This window comes from Octopus sinensis, unplaced genomic scaffold, assembly GCF_006345805.1.
Source record: "Octopus sinensis unplaced genomic scaffold, ASM634580v1 Contig09822, whole genome shotgun sequence".
Classification (NCBI taxonomy): domain Eukaryota; kingdom Metazoa; phylum Mollusca; class Cephalopoda; order Octopoda; family Octopodidae; genus Octopus; species Octopus sinensis.
The window spans coordinates 1-17,500 of NW_021831963.1; the positions used below are offsets into that span (position 1 = coordinate 1).

The following is a 17,500-nucleotide window of genomic DNA, read 5'->3' on the forward strand; positions in this document are numbered from 1 at the left end:
TGGACCGCATGCACCGTGACATGTTGACATTAAAACCCAGTCAACCGGACCGAATGTGCCCTTCGCCTACTCCACAAAAAGTAGAGAAATTTATGTCCAAGGACATACACGGCCGCCCTATATTCAGTGCTAGGTTCGATGTCCGGCAGTTTGAGCCTCAAGAAATCGAAGTCCGAATAGCGGAACATAAATTAAAGGTAAATGGTATTATTTAAATATTCTTTTATTATTGAAATTGGGAGCCTAAGTGAGAGTGCAATTAGCTTAGTAGGTGAAATATTGGACAACTATTCAGGAGACCGAGGTTCGTACCCTCCTATTGACTATAGGTATGCATACATTGTGTGTGTGTGTGTGTGTGTGTGTGTGTGTGTGTGTGTGTGTGTGTGTGTAAACAAAACTTTTAGAAAGGAAGTTAAAATATAATAGAGTATAATATTTGTAATAACATACACAAATACACACAAGCAGATCTGTCTATTGAACAATTGATCAATCAATCTGTTACGTTTTAGTCCTATAAATAAGCTTTGGAATTTATTCACGTCCTCGAAAAAAACAATTGATTTTCAGATGGTTTGCAGTACCTTGGTTGTAAATATATCAAAATGCATAGCTGTCAGGTTACTCTCAACAAGAAATGGGTACACTGTAAAATTAAACAAATGTTTCTATTTTGCTTCAATGAGTTCAACCACTATGATGAATAAAGCTTTGAAACGGATGATGCTGAGTCAAACTGCTTTTATCTCATCCATTGACCAGGACTCAATCACCAATCCACAAACGCCATGTCTCCTCAGTCTTGTTCATTTACCATTATTGCAGCAGCCTCTACTACTCGGCATTAACTAACTGCTTACCACCTCTGCCCAAGCCGTTTTGTCACAACGGTCTCGTCTCCTCTCGTTACTCGTTTTTGTGCCTCCTCTTCCCGGCACCACATTAAACACAATGCTTATTCCATCATCCACAGAGCATTAATCCTCTAGAATTCTCTTCTTGCCCATGTTTGCCCTTCAATTGTCGTCTTTGAGCAGTTGACGATAAATGTCGTCCGCTTCAGTCTGACTTACCTGTGGGAACCTATGAAAGTCACGAACACAATCTCTTCTCCTGGAGTAACATCATTTTAAAAATTGCATACAGAAGGCAGTGTGCTAACAGAATAGTTAGATCGTCAGACAAATTGCTTTGCGGTAATTCTTCCGACGATTGACGCTTCATGTTCTGATTTCAAGCCCCGCCAGATCAACTTTACCATTTAGCCATCAACAAATTGTAAAATAAACTACCAATAGAGTATTAAAGTTGAATTTATCGACTAATCTCCTCCTACACAATAAAGAATTTTGCATATTTGTCAAATGGAAAGCCTCAAACCGATGTACGTTTCGTGTACGATGAAAAGAAAGGGAATTCGATGTGGTCCAGTGAGCTGCAGAACACTTTAAATTTCCGTCCAAACATAAATAATTTTATGTCTCAAGGTATATGACCAAAAGTCTTTAATGTTGCTCTTTTGAGCAAGGCTTATGGGACTTACCACTACAATCACCACCTTAGTCGCCGCCACTAGCACTATCATTAATACAATCGTTAGTATACTAACACCACCACCTCCATCATCATCTCCATCACTACTGCCATCACCATCCTCAGCATCGGCATTACTATCGTCATCTCTACCTCCATCACTATCGTCGGCACCACCACCACCACGACTACATCCATCACAGTTATCATCATGATGATGATCATCATCACTATCATTACATCGTCATAAATAACTTTTATCATTAAAGTTTTATCTTTTGTGACAACATGGCACCTAATGATGTTGATTACACACAGATGCGATTGACAGTTGAAATGTTCTCTACACCTGCCATCACGACCATCTCCACCACCCACCCCCACCACCATCACAGTTCATTGAACCTTTTGTTATTCACTTAATACACTAATGCAAGGGAGAGAGAGGAGTAAAGCGATGACAGAAAAATGCCTTCATCATTATTATTATCAATTTTATCAGGTGCAGCCATTTCCATTTCTAATTTTCATATATATATTTTTTTTTTGCATGATTTTTGTATAATTGTTTTCCCATGTGTTTGTTAAATATTTTTTAAGAATGAGAAAAACAGAACACATCCCCCATCCCCGAAAAAGAAAGAAAGATATTGCTGGCTGAAGGTTATTTACAAGATTTTTTTCTTGGCCAGTGATATCGTATATAACGTCTGCTTTATCAGATGCCATGTTGTCAAACGCCATTTTATCACAAGCACAAATGTTAAAAAAAAATAATAACAGCAGTAAAATACCACGTTCGAAATATCGTGTTCTTGTGTAGCCACACACACAAGTGCGCACATCAACACATTTTGCGTAAAACATGTTTCATATATGAATACACACACATATTTTTTCAATTTTATGTGTGTGTGTATCATTCAACTACGGAAGTAGAATAATAATATTCTTTACTCAGGCGCAGCATCTTTCAGAGCTTGTCGCTAATTCAATTCTTAACCAAATTGAAGAGGACTAGTCCCTAGTTACATTTTGGCATTAAGAAATTGAGATTTGATCCAGTAGAAAAAAGTTTACATCAAAATTTGTAGCAATATTATAGGAGAGTAAGTAACACCTCCAATCAAGTTTAGATCGAAATAACTTTTTTATTCTAAAAGCAAAATATATTCATCTTTGCTTCAAGGATAGAAGAAAGCTTGAAGAATTTCATAGTTTTGTTCCCATGTAACAAAAATTTGTATCCAAAAAGTTGTGAGGTAAAATATGAAAAAATATAAGGTAAAAAATTGGATTTAAGTATAATTAACTTTTAATTTTAAAAACAAACTATATTTTAATTAAGTTTAAATAATAAAAATCAGTTCGAGGAATTTCATGATATCAATATCATGCAATGAAGTTTTAAAAGAAAAAGTTATGAGTTTGTTTCTCAAAGTTGAGGGTGATAATATAATTCTATACTTTTTTATGAATATAGTTCTATAAAGGGACTTTTAATATATATCACCGGCGTCATTGAGGTAAGGAAATAATTATCAACGACACCGCTAATTGACACAATTGACACATTATAAATTAGCATATTAGCATAGTCTGGAAAAAAACATGGATTACATGGAAAAATGCAAGCAAAAGAAATAATATTCTTAAGATTATAAACCTGGAAAATTACAGGACAAGTTATTACATCTGGTAAAGAACAGAACAAGAAAATTTTTACTTAAAATATTGCAGCTAAGGATAAAATTTGAATATTAAAAATTATTTGATTTTTATTTACAAAGTAGCATTATAATTAAAAAAGGACCTTCATTTTATTAAAATATTGACACACTAGAATACTTTAAAAATGAGAGCCAGAAATACCAATATAGCTGAAGTTTTATGTAAAATAGAATAGTATACATGGTAGGCAAATTCCTTATGTAAGAAATAGGCATTAGGTCAAGACTAAAAATGTTGAGACTTGGTAATAACTTAAGCAATAACTCAAGCAAATTTTACTGTGAATTTATTAAAGGTAGATTTTACTGTAGTATATAATTAACTTTTATATTATTCAATTTATTGTACTATGTACTACTTTTATTTTTTATAACTTATTTTCAAATTTCTAAATATTTTGAGTTATTTTAAATTTTTAATAGAAGTAAAAAGTAATAACAAATAGAAGTAATAACTTGTAATAACATTTTTAGTTTCAATAAAAGCTAATATTTTGTAAATCTAAATATTTTATTTGAAATTTTATCCTTAGCTGCAATATTTTAAGTAATAATTTTCTTGTTCTGTACTTTACCAGATGTAATAAGTTGTCCTTCAACAATGATGCTACTCCGGAGCAGTGGAAAACTGCCAGTGTCATTCCTCTGTTCAAAAAGGGCGACCGCACATCACCTGTCAACTATCGCCCAGTCAGTCTCACTAGCTGTATTGCAAAACTGATGGAATCGTGTGTCAGAGAAACACTCTGGAACTTCTGGAGTTCTCACAGTCTCATCCGACCCTCACAATATGGATTTGTCCCTAACTCCAGCTGCAGTGATCAGCTTGTCGAGTTCCTTGAGGACATTACTCAGATCACTGACAGTGGCTCATGGGTGGATGTTGTCTACCTTGACTTTGCTAAGGCTTTCAACTCTGTGCCACACAAAAGGCTTATGGTGAAACCTCTGCAATGGGTGTGAGTGATGACCTTTTTAACTGGTTGAAATCCTTCATTCTCAGCCGAAAGAGGTAGTCACAGTTCTAGGACAGCATTCTACACCATATGAGTTGTCATCGGGTGTACCACAAGGATCTGTCCTTGGTCCCCTCTTGTTTGTGGCATACATTAATGACATAGATGCCAATTTAAAGAATGCCACAGTATTGAAATATGCAGACGACATCAAGCTGTACCTTGAATCAAGAGGACAGATCCTGATGTCTACAACTCTTTCCTGCAATCAGACCTAGACACAATGCAGCATGGATCACAGACTGGCAACTGAAACTGGCTGTGGACAAGTGTACCACCATGCATTTTGGGAGAAAAAAACCTGTGTCCACATACTCCCCCACAACACTGATATCAAGAAATCCTCTTGCGAGCGTGACCTAGGCATCACTGTCAGTAGTGATTTGCGTTGGACAAGCATATCTCTAAAATTGTCAAGAAGGCCGAGGGTGTCTTGGCATCACTCAGCAAGACTTTTGTTAGCCGCTCTCCAGCCATCTATTTAAAACTGTATACAGCTATGGTACGACCACACTTGGAATTCGCATCATCAGTTTGGAACCCCTATCTTGCTCAAACATTGACCTCCTGGAATCTGTCCAGAGACGTGCAACCAAACGCATACCCTCCATCAGACACCTACCATATTCTGAGCGCCTTGTTTCCCTGGGCATGGATTCACTGAAGCTCCGGCGTCTGGCGACGGACTTGGTAAACACCCACAAAGTTATCAACCACCTCACCAACAACAACACTGAACACCTTTTTGATCTCCATGTGTCTAACACACGTGGACATGCCTACAAAGTCAGAAAGCAACACAGCTCCCATGACTTTCGGAAAATATTTTTTCACGCTCAGAGTTGCTGAAGCATGGAATAAACTGCCTGCGTCAGTTGTTGACTGCCATGACACTGCATCCTTTAAGGCCCTCGTGCTTTCCGGAATCCGCCGAAACTACACCTGATTATATATACACTTTAGATGAGTTGTAGTGCACCTGAGCACTGTACACAATTATTATTATTATTATTATTATTATTATTATTATTATAACTTGTCCTGTAATTTTCCAGGTTTATAATCTTAAGAATATTATTTCTCTTGCTCACATTTTTCCATGTAATAAATATATATATATATTATGCGTCTATGTATGCATGTATATGCACCTATATGTATGCATGTATGTGGTGTGCATGTATGTATATATATATATATATATATATATATATATATATATTACTCATTTTAGTCACTAGATTGAGGCATTGCTGGGGCACTGCCTTGAAGAATTTTTAGTCGAATAAATCAACCCCTGAACACATTTTTATGCTAGGCCTGATGCTTAATCTATCAGTTTCTATTGCTGAACTGCCAAGTTACGGAAACGTAAACAAATCTACACTGGTTGTCAAGCGGTAGTATGGGACAAACGCGCGCGCGAACACACACACATACACACACACACACATACGATAGGCTTCTTTCCGTTTCCATCTACCAAATCTATTCACAAGTCTTTGGTCGGCCCAAGGCTATAGTAGAAGTGGGAAGCAGGCTTCTTACCACACAACCACGTTTATATATATATATAGGCGATCTTTCGTTTTAAGATCATAATGTGCAAGTGAAATATTTCCCATTAAATATAAATGAATTGAAAGCGAATGCTACCTTATTTTATCTGTATAATGAAAAAGTCCAAGTGATTGATGATGATTTGCCAAAGGTCCCAGTGCTTTACGATGAAATGAAGATCATTATGATTTATATTTATACGTAAACTCTGAATGATTTAATGCTAATATTAAATATGAAAGCAATATTTACTTTGTAACTAAGGCGGTGAGTTAGCAGAATCGTTAGCACGCCGAGCAAAATGTTTAACGGCATTTCGTTTGACTTTACGTTCTGAGTTCAAATTCTGCAGAGGTCCACTTTGCCGTTCATCCTTTCGAGGTCGATAAAATGCGTAGTAGTTGAACACTGGAGGCGGGAGGGCGATCTAATCAGCTTGTCGCCTTCCCGGAATTGATGGCCTTGTACCAAAATTTTAAATATTTAATTTGTAACACGGCACGAAAATTTACGTATTGCCGATTTTGTACGAAAACTTACGGAAATCTGGACGGATGCTTTCCTTTTCACTTCGTGATCTTAATGCGATAAATTGTCATTGTAAATTTAGTAACAAATGCGATGTTTTCTATATAATCAATAAAACTATTGTCATTTTTGACGATCCGGTATGCTACAATATTTAAAATACGCATGACTGTGTGGTTAAGAAGTTCGCCTTGCAGCCAGTAGTTTCGGGTTCATCCCTGCAGTCTGGCACATTGAGCAAGTGTCTTTTGCTGTAGCCCCACGCCTACCAATGCCTTGTGAGTGAATTTAATCGATGGAAACTGTGCGGAAACTCGTTACATATATGTATGTGTGTGTCTTCATGTTTCTCTTAGTCCTTCATCACCGCTTGACACCCGATATTGGTTCATTTATGTCCCCGTAACTGAGCGGTTCGGCAATAGACCGATAGAATAAGTACCAGACATAAAAATGTGTACTGAGGTTGATTTGTTCGATTAAACTGTTATACGATATTTAATTGGCCGCAGTCCAATGACTCAAACAAGTAAAAGGTGCATATAAGAAAAATATGTAAAATATAATGTAAATAATACACACACACATATGTATGTATGTATGTATGTATGTATGTATGTGTCAGAGACGTTAGCACGCCGGGCGAAGTGCTTCGCGGTATTTCGCCCGTCGCTACGTTCTGGGTTCAAATTCCGCCGAGGTCGACTTTGTCTGTCAACCTTACGGGATCTATAAATAAAGTACCAGTTACGCACTGGGGTAGATGTAATCGACTTAATCCGTTTGTCTGTCCTTGTTTGTCCCCTCTATGTTTAGCCCCTTGTGGGTAATAAAGAAAAAAAATATATATATATATATATATATTATATATATATATATATATATTCACAATGTAATTATTAACAATATAAATTCTTTACTTAAAAATATTAACTAACAATATATAACAAGCAGACATAAATAATACAGTTAGACAACCTTAAATGCTTTCACCAAACATTTTATAGTATCTCTCCCTCTGTCTTTCTCTCACTGTCTCTTTCTCTCACTGTCTCTTTCTCTCTCTTTCTATCTAAGGTCCATGCCAAGCACGAAAAGAAAGATGGCGACTCGACAGAAGTCATTGAGTACAGTCGTAAAGTTAGCTTGCCGCCTAAAATTGACTTGAAAAGCATGAACTGCGTTTTATCTTCGGACGGCTACTTGACCACAGAAGCGCTAGTAGCACCACCTAATTACATCAACTTTGATGAAGAATTTCCTTCTATAGCAAACAGCAGTCCAACACGATTACTGAATATCAACATGCTGCATCCTGAAAGAACATCTCCTCGTTTACCAAGGAGGGATTACGAAAGTATCAACCAGAAATTCAGAACCGAAGTCGACGTATCAGATTTCCAACCGGAAGACGTTAAAATTACTACTCAAAACCAAAAGATAATAATCAAAGCCAAACGTGAAGAGAAAGTGGGAGGTCGAACAACTTCAAAAGAATTCAACAAGGAAATTGCTATTCCAATACCAAGGAATCCAGAAAAAATTAAAGCATTTTTTTCAGCTAGTGGTAAGCTCATTCTTGAAGAATCGTAAAAAAAAATATTTAAAAAAAAAACTCTCAAATCATTATCTGAATTATCTGAAAAAAAACGTGAAATTAAATCATTTTCTGTAATATTCTGATAGAAATTCGTTTGATATTTTATTACGTCTCTTTATGTCCTGAATTCAAATTCCTCCAGAGTTCATTGTGCTTTCATTTTTACCAGGGTCGATAAAATAAAGTACCAGTCAAGTACTGGCATTATTATGAATAACAATAACCTTCTCTTCCAAATCTGTAGTATTGTGCGTATACTAGAAACCATTGTCATAAAGCATACAGAAGGCGACTTACTGGCAGAATAGTTAGATCGTCGTACGAAATGTCTCGCAGTCATTCTTCTGACGATTAACGCTTCATGTACTGATTTCAAACACCGCCAGATCAACTTTACCATTCATCCATTTACAAATGATAAAATAAACTACCAATAGAGTACTGGGGTTGGAAGTATCGCCTAATTTCTTTCTTCCCAAAAAGGCGTACGTTTTGTGTACTATGTAGAGAAAGAAATTCAATGAGCTACGGGGCACTTTAAATTTCCCTCCAAGCATAACTAATTTTAATGACTCAATGTCTATAGCCCAAACACGTCATCTGCGTACAAAAAGTAAGAGTAAAGTTACAGCCATATTTCTTTTAATATCGAATTAATTAATGCCTATACGGTGATTAGAAGACAACATTAACTCATTTCATGGTATGTTCTTGTTGAACATATCAGTTGAACTTTTGTCGACGCAAACCGTTTCAAGTTTTTTGTGCCTCGGATATTAAAAATTTTGCGTTTATATGTATTTGATATCTAGTTTAGCGTATTAAAAAAATTAACAAAATTGATAATAGTGTAATTTATAGTTTACAAATATTATCGTTAATAATATTTAGAAAAAAATTGTTCGTGTCTGATTCTGCAAGAATTCTCAAATTTCATCTAAACAAATTCTTTTCTGTATTTGAAATTTTAAAAATATTTTTATCAAAAAAATTTCCATTTTTTTTACCATCAAAACCAGAGCAAAGTCAGTTTCATGTAGCAAAATATTTTAATAAAATACAAAATGGTTTAACATTTCGCTAAGTCTTTTACTGTTTGTTTTAAAATGTTTTATTTTATGCACTTCTTTTAATTTTTTAATTTCGCTCAACTCAATTCAAAACAACACTAATTCGACTAGTCCTTTGACACGCAAAAAATCTCATAACGTGTTGTTATGTTCACTTGGTTTAATAATATTTGTTGAATAGATTTGTTGAATAGATTATTTCATTGTTGAACAAAACACGTTTTAATTAACCTAATTACCAATTAAAATATGGTATAATAGTATGCGAATTACTTTGCCGGGCAGCGAGAGGTAAGTTGTCAGTTTTCCAACCACAATGCCAGCCTTAGGCCAATCGACTTACTTCAATAATTGCTGTCTGTTTGTGTTCTCTGTGTGTTTTTAATTTTAGAGTAAATTTTGACCAGCCACCTACTTGGTAGCAAGGAAAGTATTTTCTTTTAACCATCATCCTTTAAATTTTAAGGTCTTGCAGATTTTTATAGTTTCATATCTCGTGATCATTTGTAGCATATGAATTAAAGATTTGCATTCTCTCCTCGAGATCCACATTTCAGCCATATTTTGCTCCAGACAGATTTCTATGTATCCTGTTGCTCCAATAATAATAGGTATAAAGCTGAAAGTGTATCTGGATTTACAAACTCTTTATCAATGGACCATAGATGTCCTCTTTGTCATGGGTACAAGATATCTATACTGAAATCCCTACTAACAGGAGTCTTTAATTTTTTATCTCCAGAAGTTTTAAAACAGGAAGTCCAAAGAATTTTTTTTTAAATTGGTTAATAATGGATTTCTAATATGTGAGTATGCCAAGCAAAAGAGCAATGCAAAAACAAATATACTCCCATAGATATAACAGGTAGTTAAAGAACCCCTTCGGTCACAAATGATTATAGGATTGCACCTAGAAAAGTTCCCCCCGAGGCACAGGTCCGGGTCAAGTTGTTTTGTGGAAGACCAGCAGTCCCCCATATTTCCACTCCCCTCTCTACGCCACCAATGTTATCCAATGGAAAAGGCAGAGCCCGATACAGCTTGTCACCAGGGACGTCGCAATTTTTTTCTACAGCTGAGCGAATCGGAGCAATATGAAATAAAATATCTTGCTCAAGAACACAACACACAACCCAGTCGGGAATCGAACTCACAACCTTGCAATTCTAAGCCCGATGCTCTAACCACTGCGCCAGCTACAATATGCAGTAAAAGTTCACGATGGCAATGAACTAAATGTATCCTAGTCACAGAATAGATGAATACACCATTGAAAACACGTATACGACAGATACAAAAGATATACAATGCTTTAAACGTAGCTATAAATAATAATCAGTATATATTACAAAATACTGTAATCAAAAAACCTTCTCATCAACACGTGATCTAAACTTGTAAGCCATGAAAAGTATTTCAGACAAACCAATGTAATACAGAAATTTCCATGTAAACATGAAAGTTGTAAACTTCATAATACAAAGTATTACAGTGGACAAAAGTGCGATACTTTCCTCTTAGCTGAGCATACATTTACAACAAAAGACTCTCCCAAAACAGAAGCTGAAACCAAACTAAATTGAAAAGCATTGGTTGCTAACATCAACATTTTATATATAGAGAGAGAATTTCAGAAAGACAGAATGTAGAAGATTAACGATGGAAACTTAACAGGCACAGGCGTGGGCAGTGTGGAAAGAAGTTTGCTTCCCAACCAAATTGTTTCGGATTCAGTGCCATTGCGTGGCACCTTGGGCAGGTGTCTTATACTATTGCTTGTGAGTGGATTTAGTAAACGGAAACTGAAAGAAGCCCGCTGCGTAAATAGATAGATAGATAGATAGATAGATAGATAGATGTGCATGTGTGTGTTTGACAACTTCTTGACAACCGGTGTTGGTTTGTTCACGTCTTTAATGTAACGGCTTGGCAAAAGAAGGCATTAGAATAAGTACCAGACTTAACAAAGAAAAGTACTGGGTTTGATTTGTTCGACTAACATGCTTCAAGGTGGTGCTCCAGCATGACCACAATCCGATAAAAGATAAATAACAAAACTCAAACCAAAAATCAACACCCTGTGTGGTAAAAAGTTTGCTTCCCAGCCACATGGTCTTGGGCTCAGCCGCACTGCGTGGCACCTTGGACAGGTGTCTTCAACTATAGCCTCGAGCCAACCAAAGCCTTGTGAGTAGATTTGGTAGATAGAAACTGAAAGAAGCTCATCGTGTATGTGTGTGATTGTCCCCCACCACCTCTTGGCAACCAGTGTTGGTGTGTTTGCGTCTCCTTAACATAGCGGTTCGACAAAAAGTGACTGATAGAATAAGTACCAGGCGTTAAAAGAAAATATGTACTGGGGTCGATAAGTTCGACTAGACCTCCTCAAGGTAGTGTCTCAGCATGGCCGCTGTCTAATGACTGAAACAAGTAAAAGATAAAAGATAAAAAAAGGTACTCATCAAATAAATTATAAATCCGGTGACAATAATTTTTAGCATTAGCATAATTATCCTTGTTTCGACAACGTGGCAATTAAAAGCACCACTATCATCACTTCATGCAGAAGATGAGACCGAGATCTCAAAATTTTAATGGACATAGAACTGTTATTGTTAAATAATAAATAGATATGCCCAAGAGAAAAGTCTTATAAGGTAACACGACAAATTCTTAAATTAAAAAGTTTTGGCTTGAATGCACATCTTTTAAACATATATTGAAAATGCTTCAAGCTTTCAATGAAATACATTTGAAAGAAACGATGATCTATGTCTATTTATATATCTATCCATCTATCTCTATCTCTCCTTCTCTATCTCTCTCCTCTCCCTCTCTCTCTCTCTATCCTGTGCTCTCCCTCTCTTTCTTTCGCCCTCTCACTCCCTTTCTCTCTCCCTCTCTCTCTATATATATATCACTGACAGCAGTTTAGATATCAGATTTGCTTTGTTTAGTGACTTAGTCACAGGAGGAAGGGCATCGCTCATGACCCTTTCAGTGTTACATAAGTGTGAGTGTGTGTGTGTGTGTGTGTTGTGTGTGTGTGTGTGTGTGTGTGTAATTATTTTAAAGTTCTGCCGATTGAAAATTTTAAAAAAAATATATTCATGATTTAAGTTCCATTTTCCCCTAGCCACTAAACCTTTTTCTATTTTCTCTCCCTTTTTATTTCTGTGTTCCTTTCTGTCGAAGAGCGTAGGCTCGAAACATAAAAGACTTTCTCACTTCCCGAGCATTAAACAAATACATCCGTTTGTTGTTTACACACCAGTCTTCGTTTTTTGTTTTTCTTTTGTAAATTCTCACTATATATATAAATATATATATATATATACATATATATATATATATATATATATAGAGAGAGAGAGAGAGAGAGAAACAAACACATACATACATACACTTATACGTATGCCATGCTAAAAGGGTCATGGGCGCTGCCCTTCCTCCTCTGACTAAGTCACTAAAACAAACAAATTTGATATCTAAACTGATGCCCGTAATCGCACTACACATCTCAAGTTTACTAGAGAAATGTGTTAACCATTAGATTATATCTAGCTTACAAGTCATCTTTTTCTCTCTCTCTCTCTCTCTCTCTCGCACTCACTCACGCTCCAACCCTTCCTCTCTGTCTTTCCTTGTCTCTCCCCCCCCGTCTCTCTCTCTCTCTCTCTCTCTCTCCCAACTATGTGTAAAAATAGTCAGTCTAATGCACTCACACATCTCCGTAATTTTTTTAATCACTGTGGATAAATGCCAGCAATGACCTTCTCAGACTCTCCACTATTTTAATTTCTAAACAGAAACAATCGGTGGCAGGGAGAGGGGTTGCAAAAAATTCATAATGTCTCAAATTTTCTTTTTTAAAGCATATAAATGTATTTATGGGGGGGAAAAAACATTGAAAAACGTCAATACATGCGAGAGTGATAAAGAAACGAGGAGGATTGCCTTTGGATGTGCTAGAAACAACAGCCAAATCGCCCTTAAATCACTTTTCTCTCTGAAAATATTAACATTTAAAAAAACATTTTACCGAAAATGCTTTTCCGGTGGTTTTCAAGTGAAAAAAAATTGGCCAAAATAGGCCCGGAGTGGGATGATGAGGGAGGGGGTATAAAAAATGAGTTTTCAAAACTTTTTTCATACAAAGATGCCCCCCGCCAACCCCATCATTTCGAAGGCTGTGGTTAAAAGAACATGGCGAAAATCCCCGAAAAAATTTTCCCTCAAATTAATCGTAATCTATGCTGTTTGAGTCGAAATCCAGCAACTTCTTTGGCAAGTCAGAAGAAATACAAAATGCTATAAAAGAACACGGTAGTGAATACACTACCAAATACTACTACAACCAAAAGACCTTAAACTAAGACCCGTTATAGCTGCTCCAGCCTGTTCTACACATCGTCTGAGCAACTTCACTGACACATACCCAGTTTCATTCCCAGTCACATACCTAGCCATATACTTAGTCACATACCTAGTCACATACTCAGTTTCATTCGGGATGACATTGATTTCCTGTCACATCTGTCCAAAACAACAGAATCCAATTCACTGTTATTTAGTTTTGATATAACAAACTTATATACGAATTACTGCCATAAAATATTGGGTCGAGAAACATAGAGAAGTAATCCCCGATAGATTTACTGTAACCTTCATACTAAACGCGGTCAGCCTCATCTTCGAAAACAATACATTCCTTTTCAACGGAAAAAAAACTACCTCCAAATTCGAGGCAAATTCGAACTATGGAGACGCAGTTTTTGCACTCAGTATTGGGATACTTGGAACAAAACCTATATCAAAAAATTGAAGAAAACTGCGGCATGACCTTTGGAAGGCATATAGAAGACACATAGAAAAGATACTTCGATGATTGTTTCCTAATTTGGACCAAAACCCCTGGAAAATCTGAAGGAATTCAGCACCCTCTTCAACAATCTACACTCTAATCTCAAATTCACAAGAGAAATGAGCAACACAGTTACCGTTTCTTGACATAATGGTAATTAAAAGCAACACCACAATCACAAATGATGAATGATAGTTATTACAAAAGTACAAATATACACCAGTATCTGAATCTCAAATCATGCCACCCAACACACACAAAACGCAACATCCCGTACTGTCTAGCCAGGAAAATTTGTACTATAGTAGATGATCCAAATACCAGGAACATACGACTTATAGAACTCAAAGGATTTCTGCTCAAGCAAAATTACCCTCCCCTACTTATAGAAAATAGCATACAACGAGGAAAAGAGATACCTATAGAACAACTTAGGGCAACACGAGAAAGACAAATTCATCAACAGAACACAATACCATTTCTAGTAATGCACATTCCGCATCACTAAAACATATTAACATCATCAAAACTATTAACAAAGGCAAAATTCAACATGAACAAACAAGGTAAAACATTCACAGTATCCAAGTGTAATGATAACAGATGTGGAATGTGTCAATACATGCATAATGGTAGATCCATTAGAACAAAAATTGTACTGATTTTCACATATGCAGATATGAACTGCAAAAGCAGAAATTTGATCTGCTGCATTAAATGCATTAATTGCGAGGAACTATACATTGGCGAGACAGGGAATGCATTATCGGAACGCTCCCGAGTTCACAGACAACAAATTCAAAACACCAATGTTCGCCAAATTCCAGTGACGAAAATATAGAAGCTTGTGGTCAGAAAACGTTTCTAATTTTTCCTTACCACAAACTACATGACACAAATGAGGTTGGAAGAAAGATAAAAGATAAACGTTTCATTAAAATGTTCAAACCTGTTCTGAACGGAAACAACAACAATAATATAACAGCCAGTTAATGATGTGGATTAAAAATTATTGTTAACATATAACTATAAACAAATTACAGAAGACTCCCACCGATTGAAATAAAAACGATCGAAACCAAGTTTTCTCACTCATAAAACCGTTTCATGTAAACCGCAAGATAATTGGCTAAAATTAAGGCGGCATCTATGCCAGTAATATCGGTGCACCCGGCAAACCGTGACATTTAAGCTGCATGCTGGCTGGTCAAAACCGTATTCGAAAAGTTCAGCTTGTTGGAGACTTCTAAAATGTAAAAAAGGAAGAAGTCAGTCATTTTACTACAGTTGTCAAGCACTCAACCCAACTGTCAGTCAATACATTTTAAAATCTGATGATAACTACTAACGTATGAAAGAGTTAATTGAACTTTATAAACATTACAAAATACTTTTTTAATGTTTAACACATTTCAACATTAAAATTTTTTAAATACAGTAATATTCTGTACACATTTACACAAATTCGGGAAAAAGTACATATATATATATGCATATATTCTTCCTTCCTTCTTTCCATCAATACATACATACATATTTACATACATACTACTTACCTACGGACGTACGTATGATCCAGTTCGGGAATTCTAGAGATGTGGGGAGCTTTGAGTCACCCCTTAATTATCATTATTCCTGAGTCTGTTCTGACTCGGAACTGTAGAACCTGTTAGCTCTCATCTATGTAGAACCTGTTAGCTCCCTATAAACGCAGCCTGCCCACGAACTAGCAAAGCACATACCTTGTGTATGTGTGTTCCATATTGTTTATATCGCTCAGGCTGCTTCTAATTCATATTTGAATATATAAACACAAACACACACACAGTATATATACGATGGGCTTCTTTCAGTTTCCGCCTACCAAATCCATTCACAAAGCTTTGGTCGGCTCGAGACTCTTGTAGAAGACACTCACCCAAGGTGCCACACAGTGGGACTGAACCCGGAACCATGTGGTTGGGAAGCAATCAATTATTTTTAATTAGTTTTGGAACGAGAGTTTGTGAAATGCTTACTAAAAAGACGAAATTTTTTAGTATCAGCCAACGTTAAACTCCTTAAAGTAATTACTTATTAATAAAGTAATTAAAGTACTTATTTATTAATAAAAACATTATTAATATAAAAAATACATATAAATGACTAATTCTCATTGCACAGAGTGCACAATTACAAAGAAAATTCCCAGCTGTTATTTGCTAGTAATTAAGATACTTTTCAAAACAACTTGCGCATGCGCGTGAGTGTGAATGGGGGGAGAGATTGTGTCGGAGTCGGGGTGGTACGGTCTCCAAGATTACTTGATTGATTGTAGCTTCAAGCCTAGAAGTATTGTACCCTATCAAAATTCCCTTTGATGACATGAACTGAATGCACTTATTTTTACCTTGCAATGATTTTATGGGATAAAGGTGTAAGAATGAGGTATTAACACGCCACAACGGCAAAGAAAATAGTACGGGTCAATTAATAAGGCGCATTAACACAGTAGGACCTCAGAATACGTTACACAAAATATTTCTAACATCATATACTTCGCAGATGCTCTGCTGAAATGGTACAGATTAACCGCAAATTTCAGACAAGAAATAGTAGCAATAAATCATAGCTAATGACATTTCTATTTGATCTCCGAATATGTTGTTGTTTGTTCCTTCTCGAGCCAAGCCTGGCTCATAGGGCCGGTTTCCCGGTCTCCTTGGCGTATAGGTTCCCCACCTGGACGGGACGCCGGTCCGTCGCAAGTGAGCTGCAAGATGCAGGAGGAAAGAGTGAGAGAAAGTTGTGGCTAAAGAGTCGGCAGAAGTTCGCCATTACCTTCTGCCAGAGCCGAATGGAGCTTAGGTGTTTCGCTCATAAACACACACACACATCGCCCGTTCTGAGATTTGAACACGCGATCGCTCGACCGCGAGTCCGCTACTCTAACCACTAGGCCATGTGCCTCCACTATCTCCGAATATGCGTTATTACTTGGTGCCTTTCAGAAATTAGGTATCAATAAGAGTTGTGTTCGACGTTCTTATCAGCTGTTATTTCTTAAGTAATTTCATTTGTTTAGTTGTCATACCGAAATATGTTGATATACATGCACACATATACGCACACACACAAATACACACAGACACATACGCACGCGCATACAAACATACACACACCACAGCTTATGCATTTCCTCTTTTATGTGTGTGCATGCACGCATGTATGTATGTGTGCGTGTATATATGTATATATATATATATATATATATGTATATACTAGCTGGTATACCCGGTAATTACCGGGGGTACAGATGTTCTATTGAAACGCCTTATTACTCTGATATAAGAAAGCGATTTCGTTATAACTGCCACAAAAGGTGTATTTTCCGTCGCGAAAAAGTTTTAAAAAACTGTCAGTTGGGGGAGGGAGAGATTGTTGGAGGTTGGCAATAGAGGTTTTCGGAGGTTGGCGAAAAAGTACTCATGGCATTTTAAAGGTGAACTTTATGAAGGCTAATTTATTAAAGGTAATATATAAATGTAGTGTATATGTATATAAATATATGAATGAAGTGTGTTTAATGTTATCTCCATTCCAGCCAGTGGTGGTCT

General features: G+C 36.4%; 1 protein-coding gene across 1 annotated transcript; it reads left to right on the forward strand.

Moving 5' to 3' along the window:
* Positions 1-6: 6 nt before the first annotated feature.
* LOC115228197 (major egg antigen) lies at positions 7-8,193 on the forward strand. Its single transcript, XM_029798838.2, has 2 exons — positions 7-197; positions 7,448-8,193. The coding sequence occupies exons 1-2, from the start codon at positions 9-11 to the stop codon at positions 7,961-7,963; spliced, it is 705 nt and encodes a 234-aa protein (XP_029654698.2). The 5' UTR covers positions 7-8; the 3' UTR covers positions 7,964-8,193.
* Positions 8,194-17,500: the final 9,307 nt, after the last annotated feature.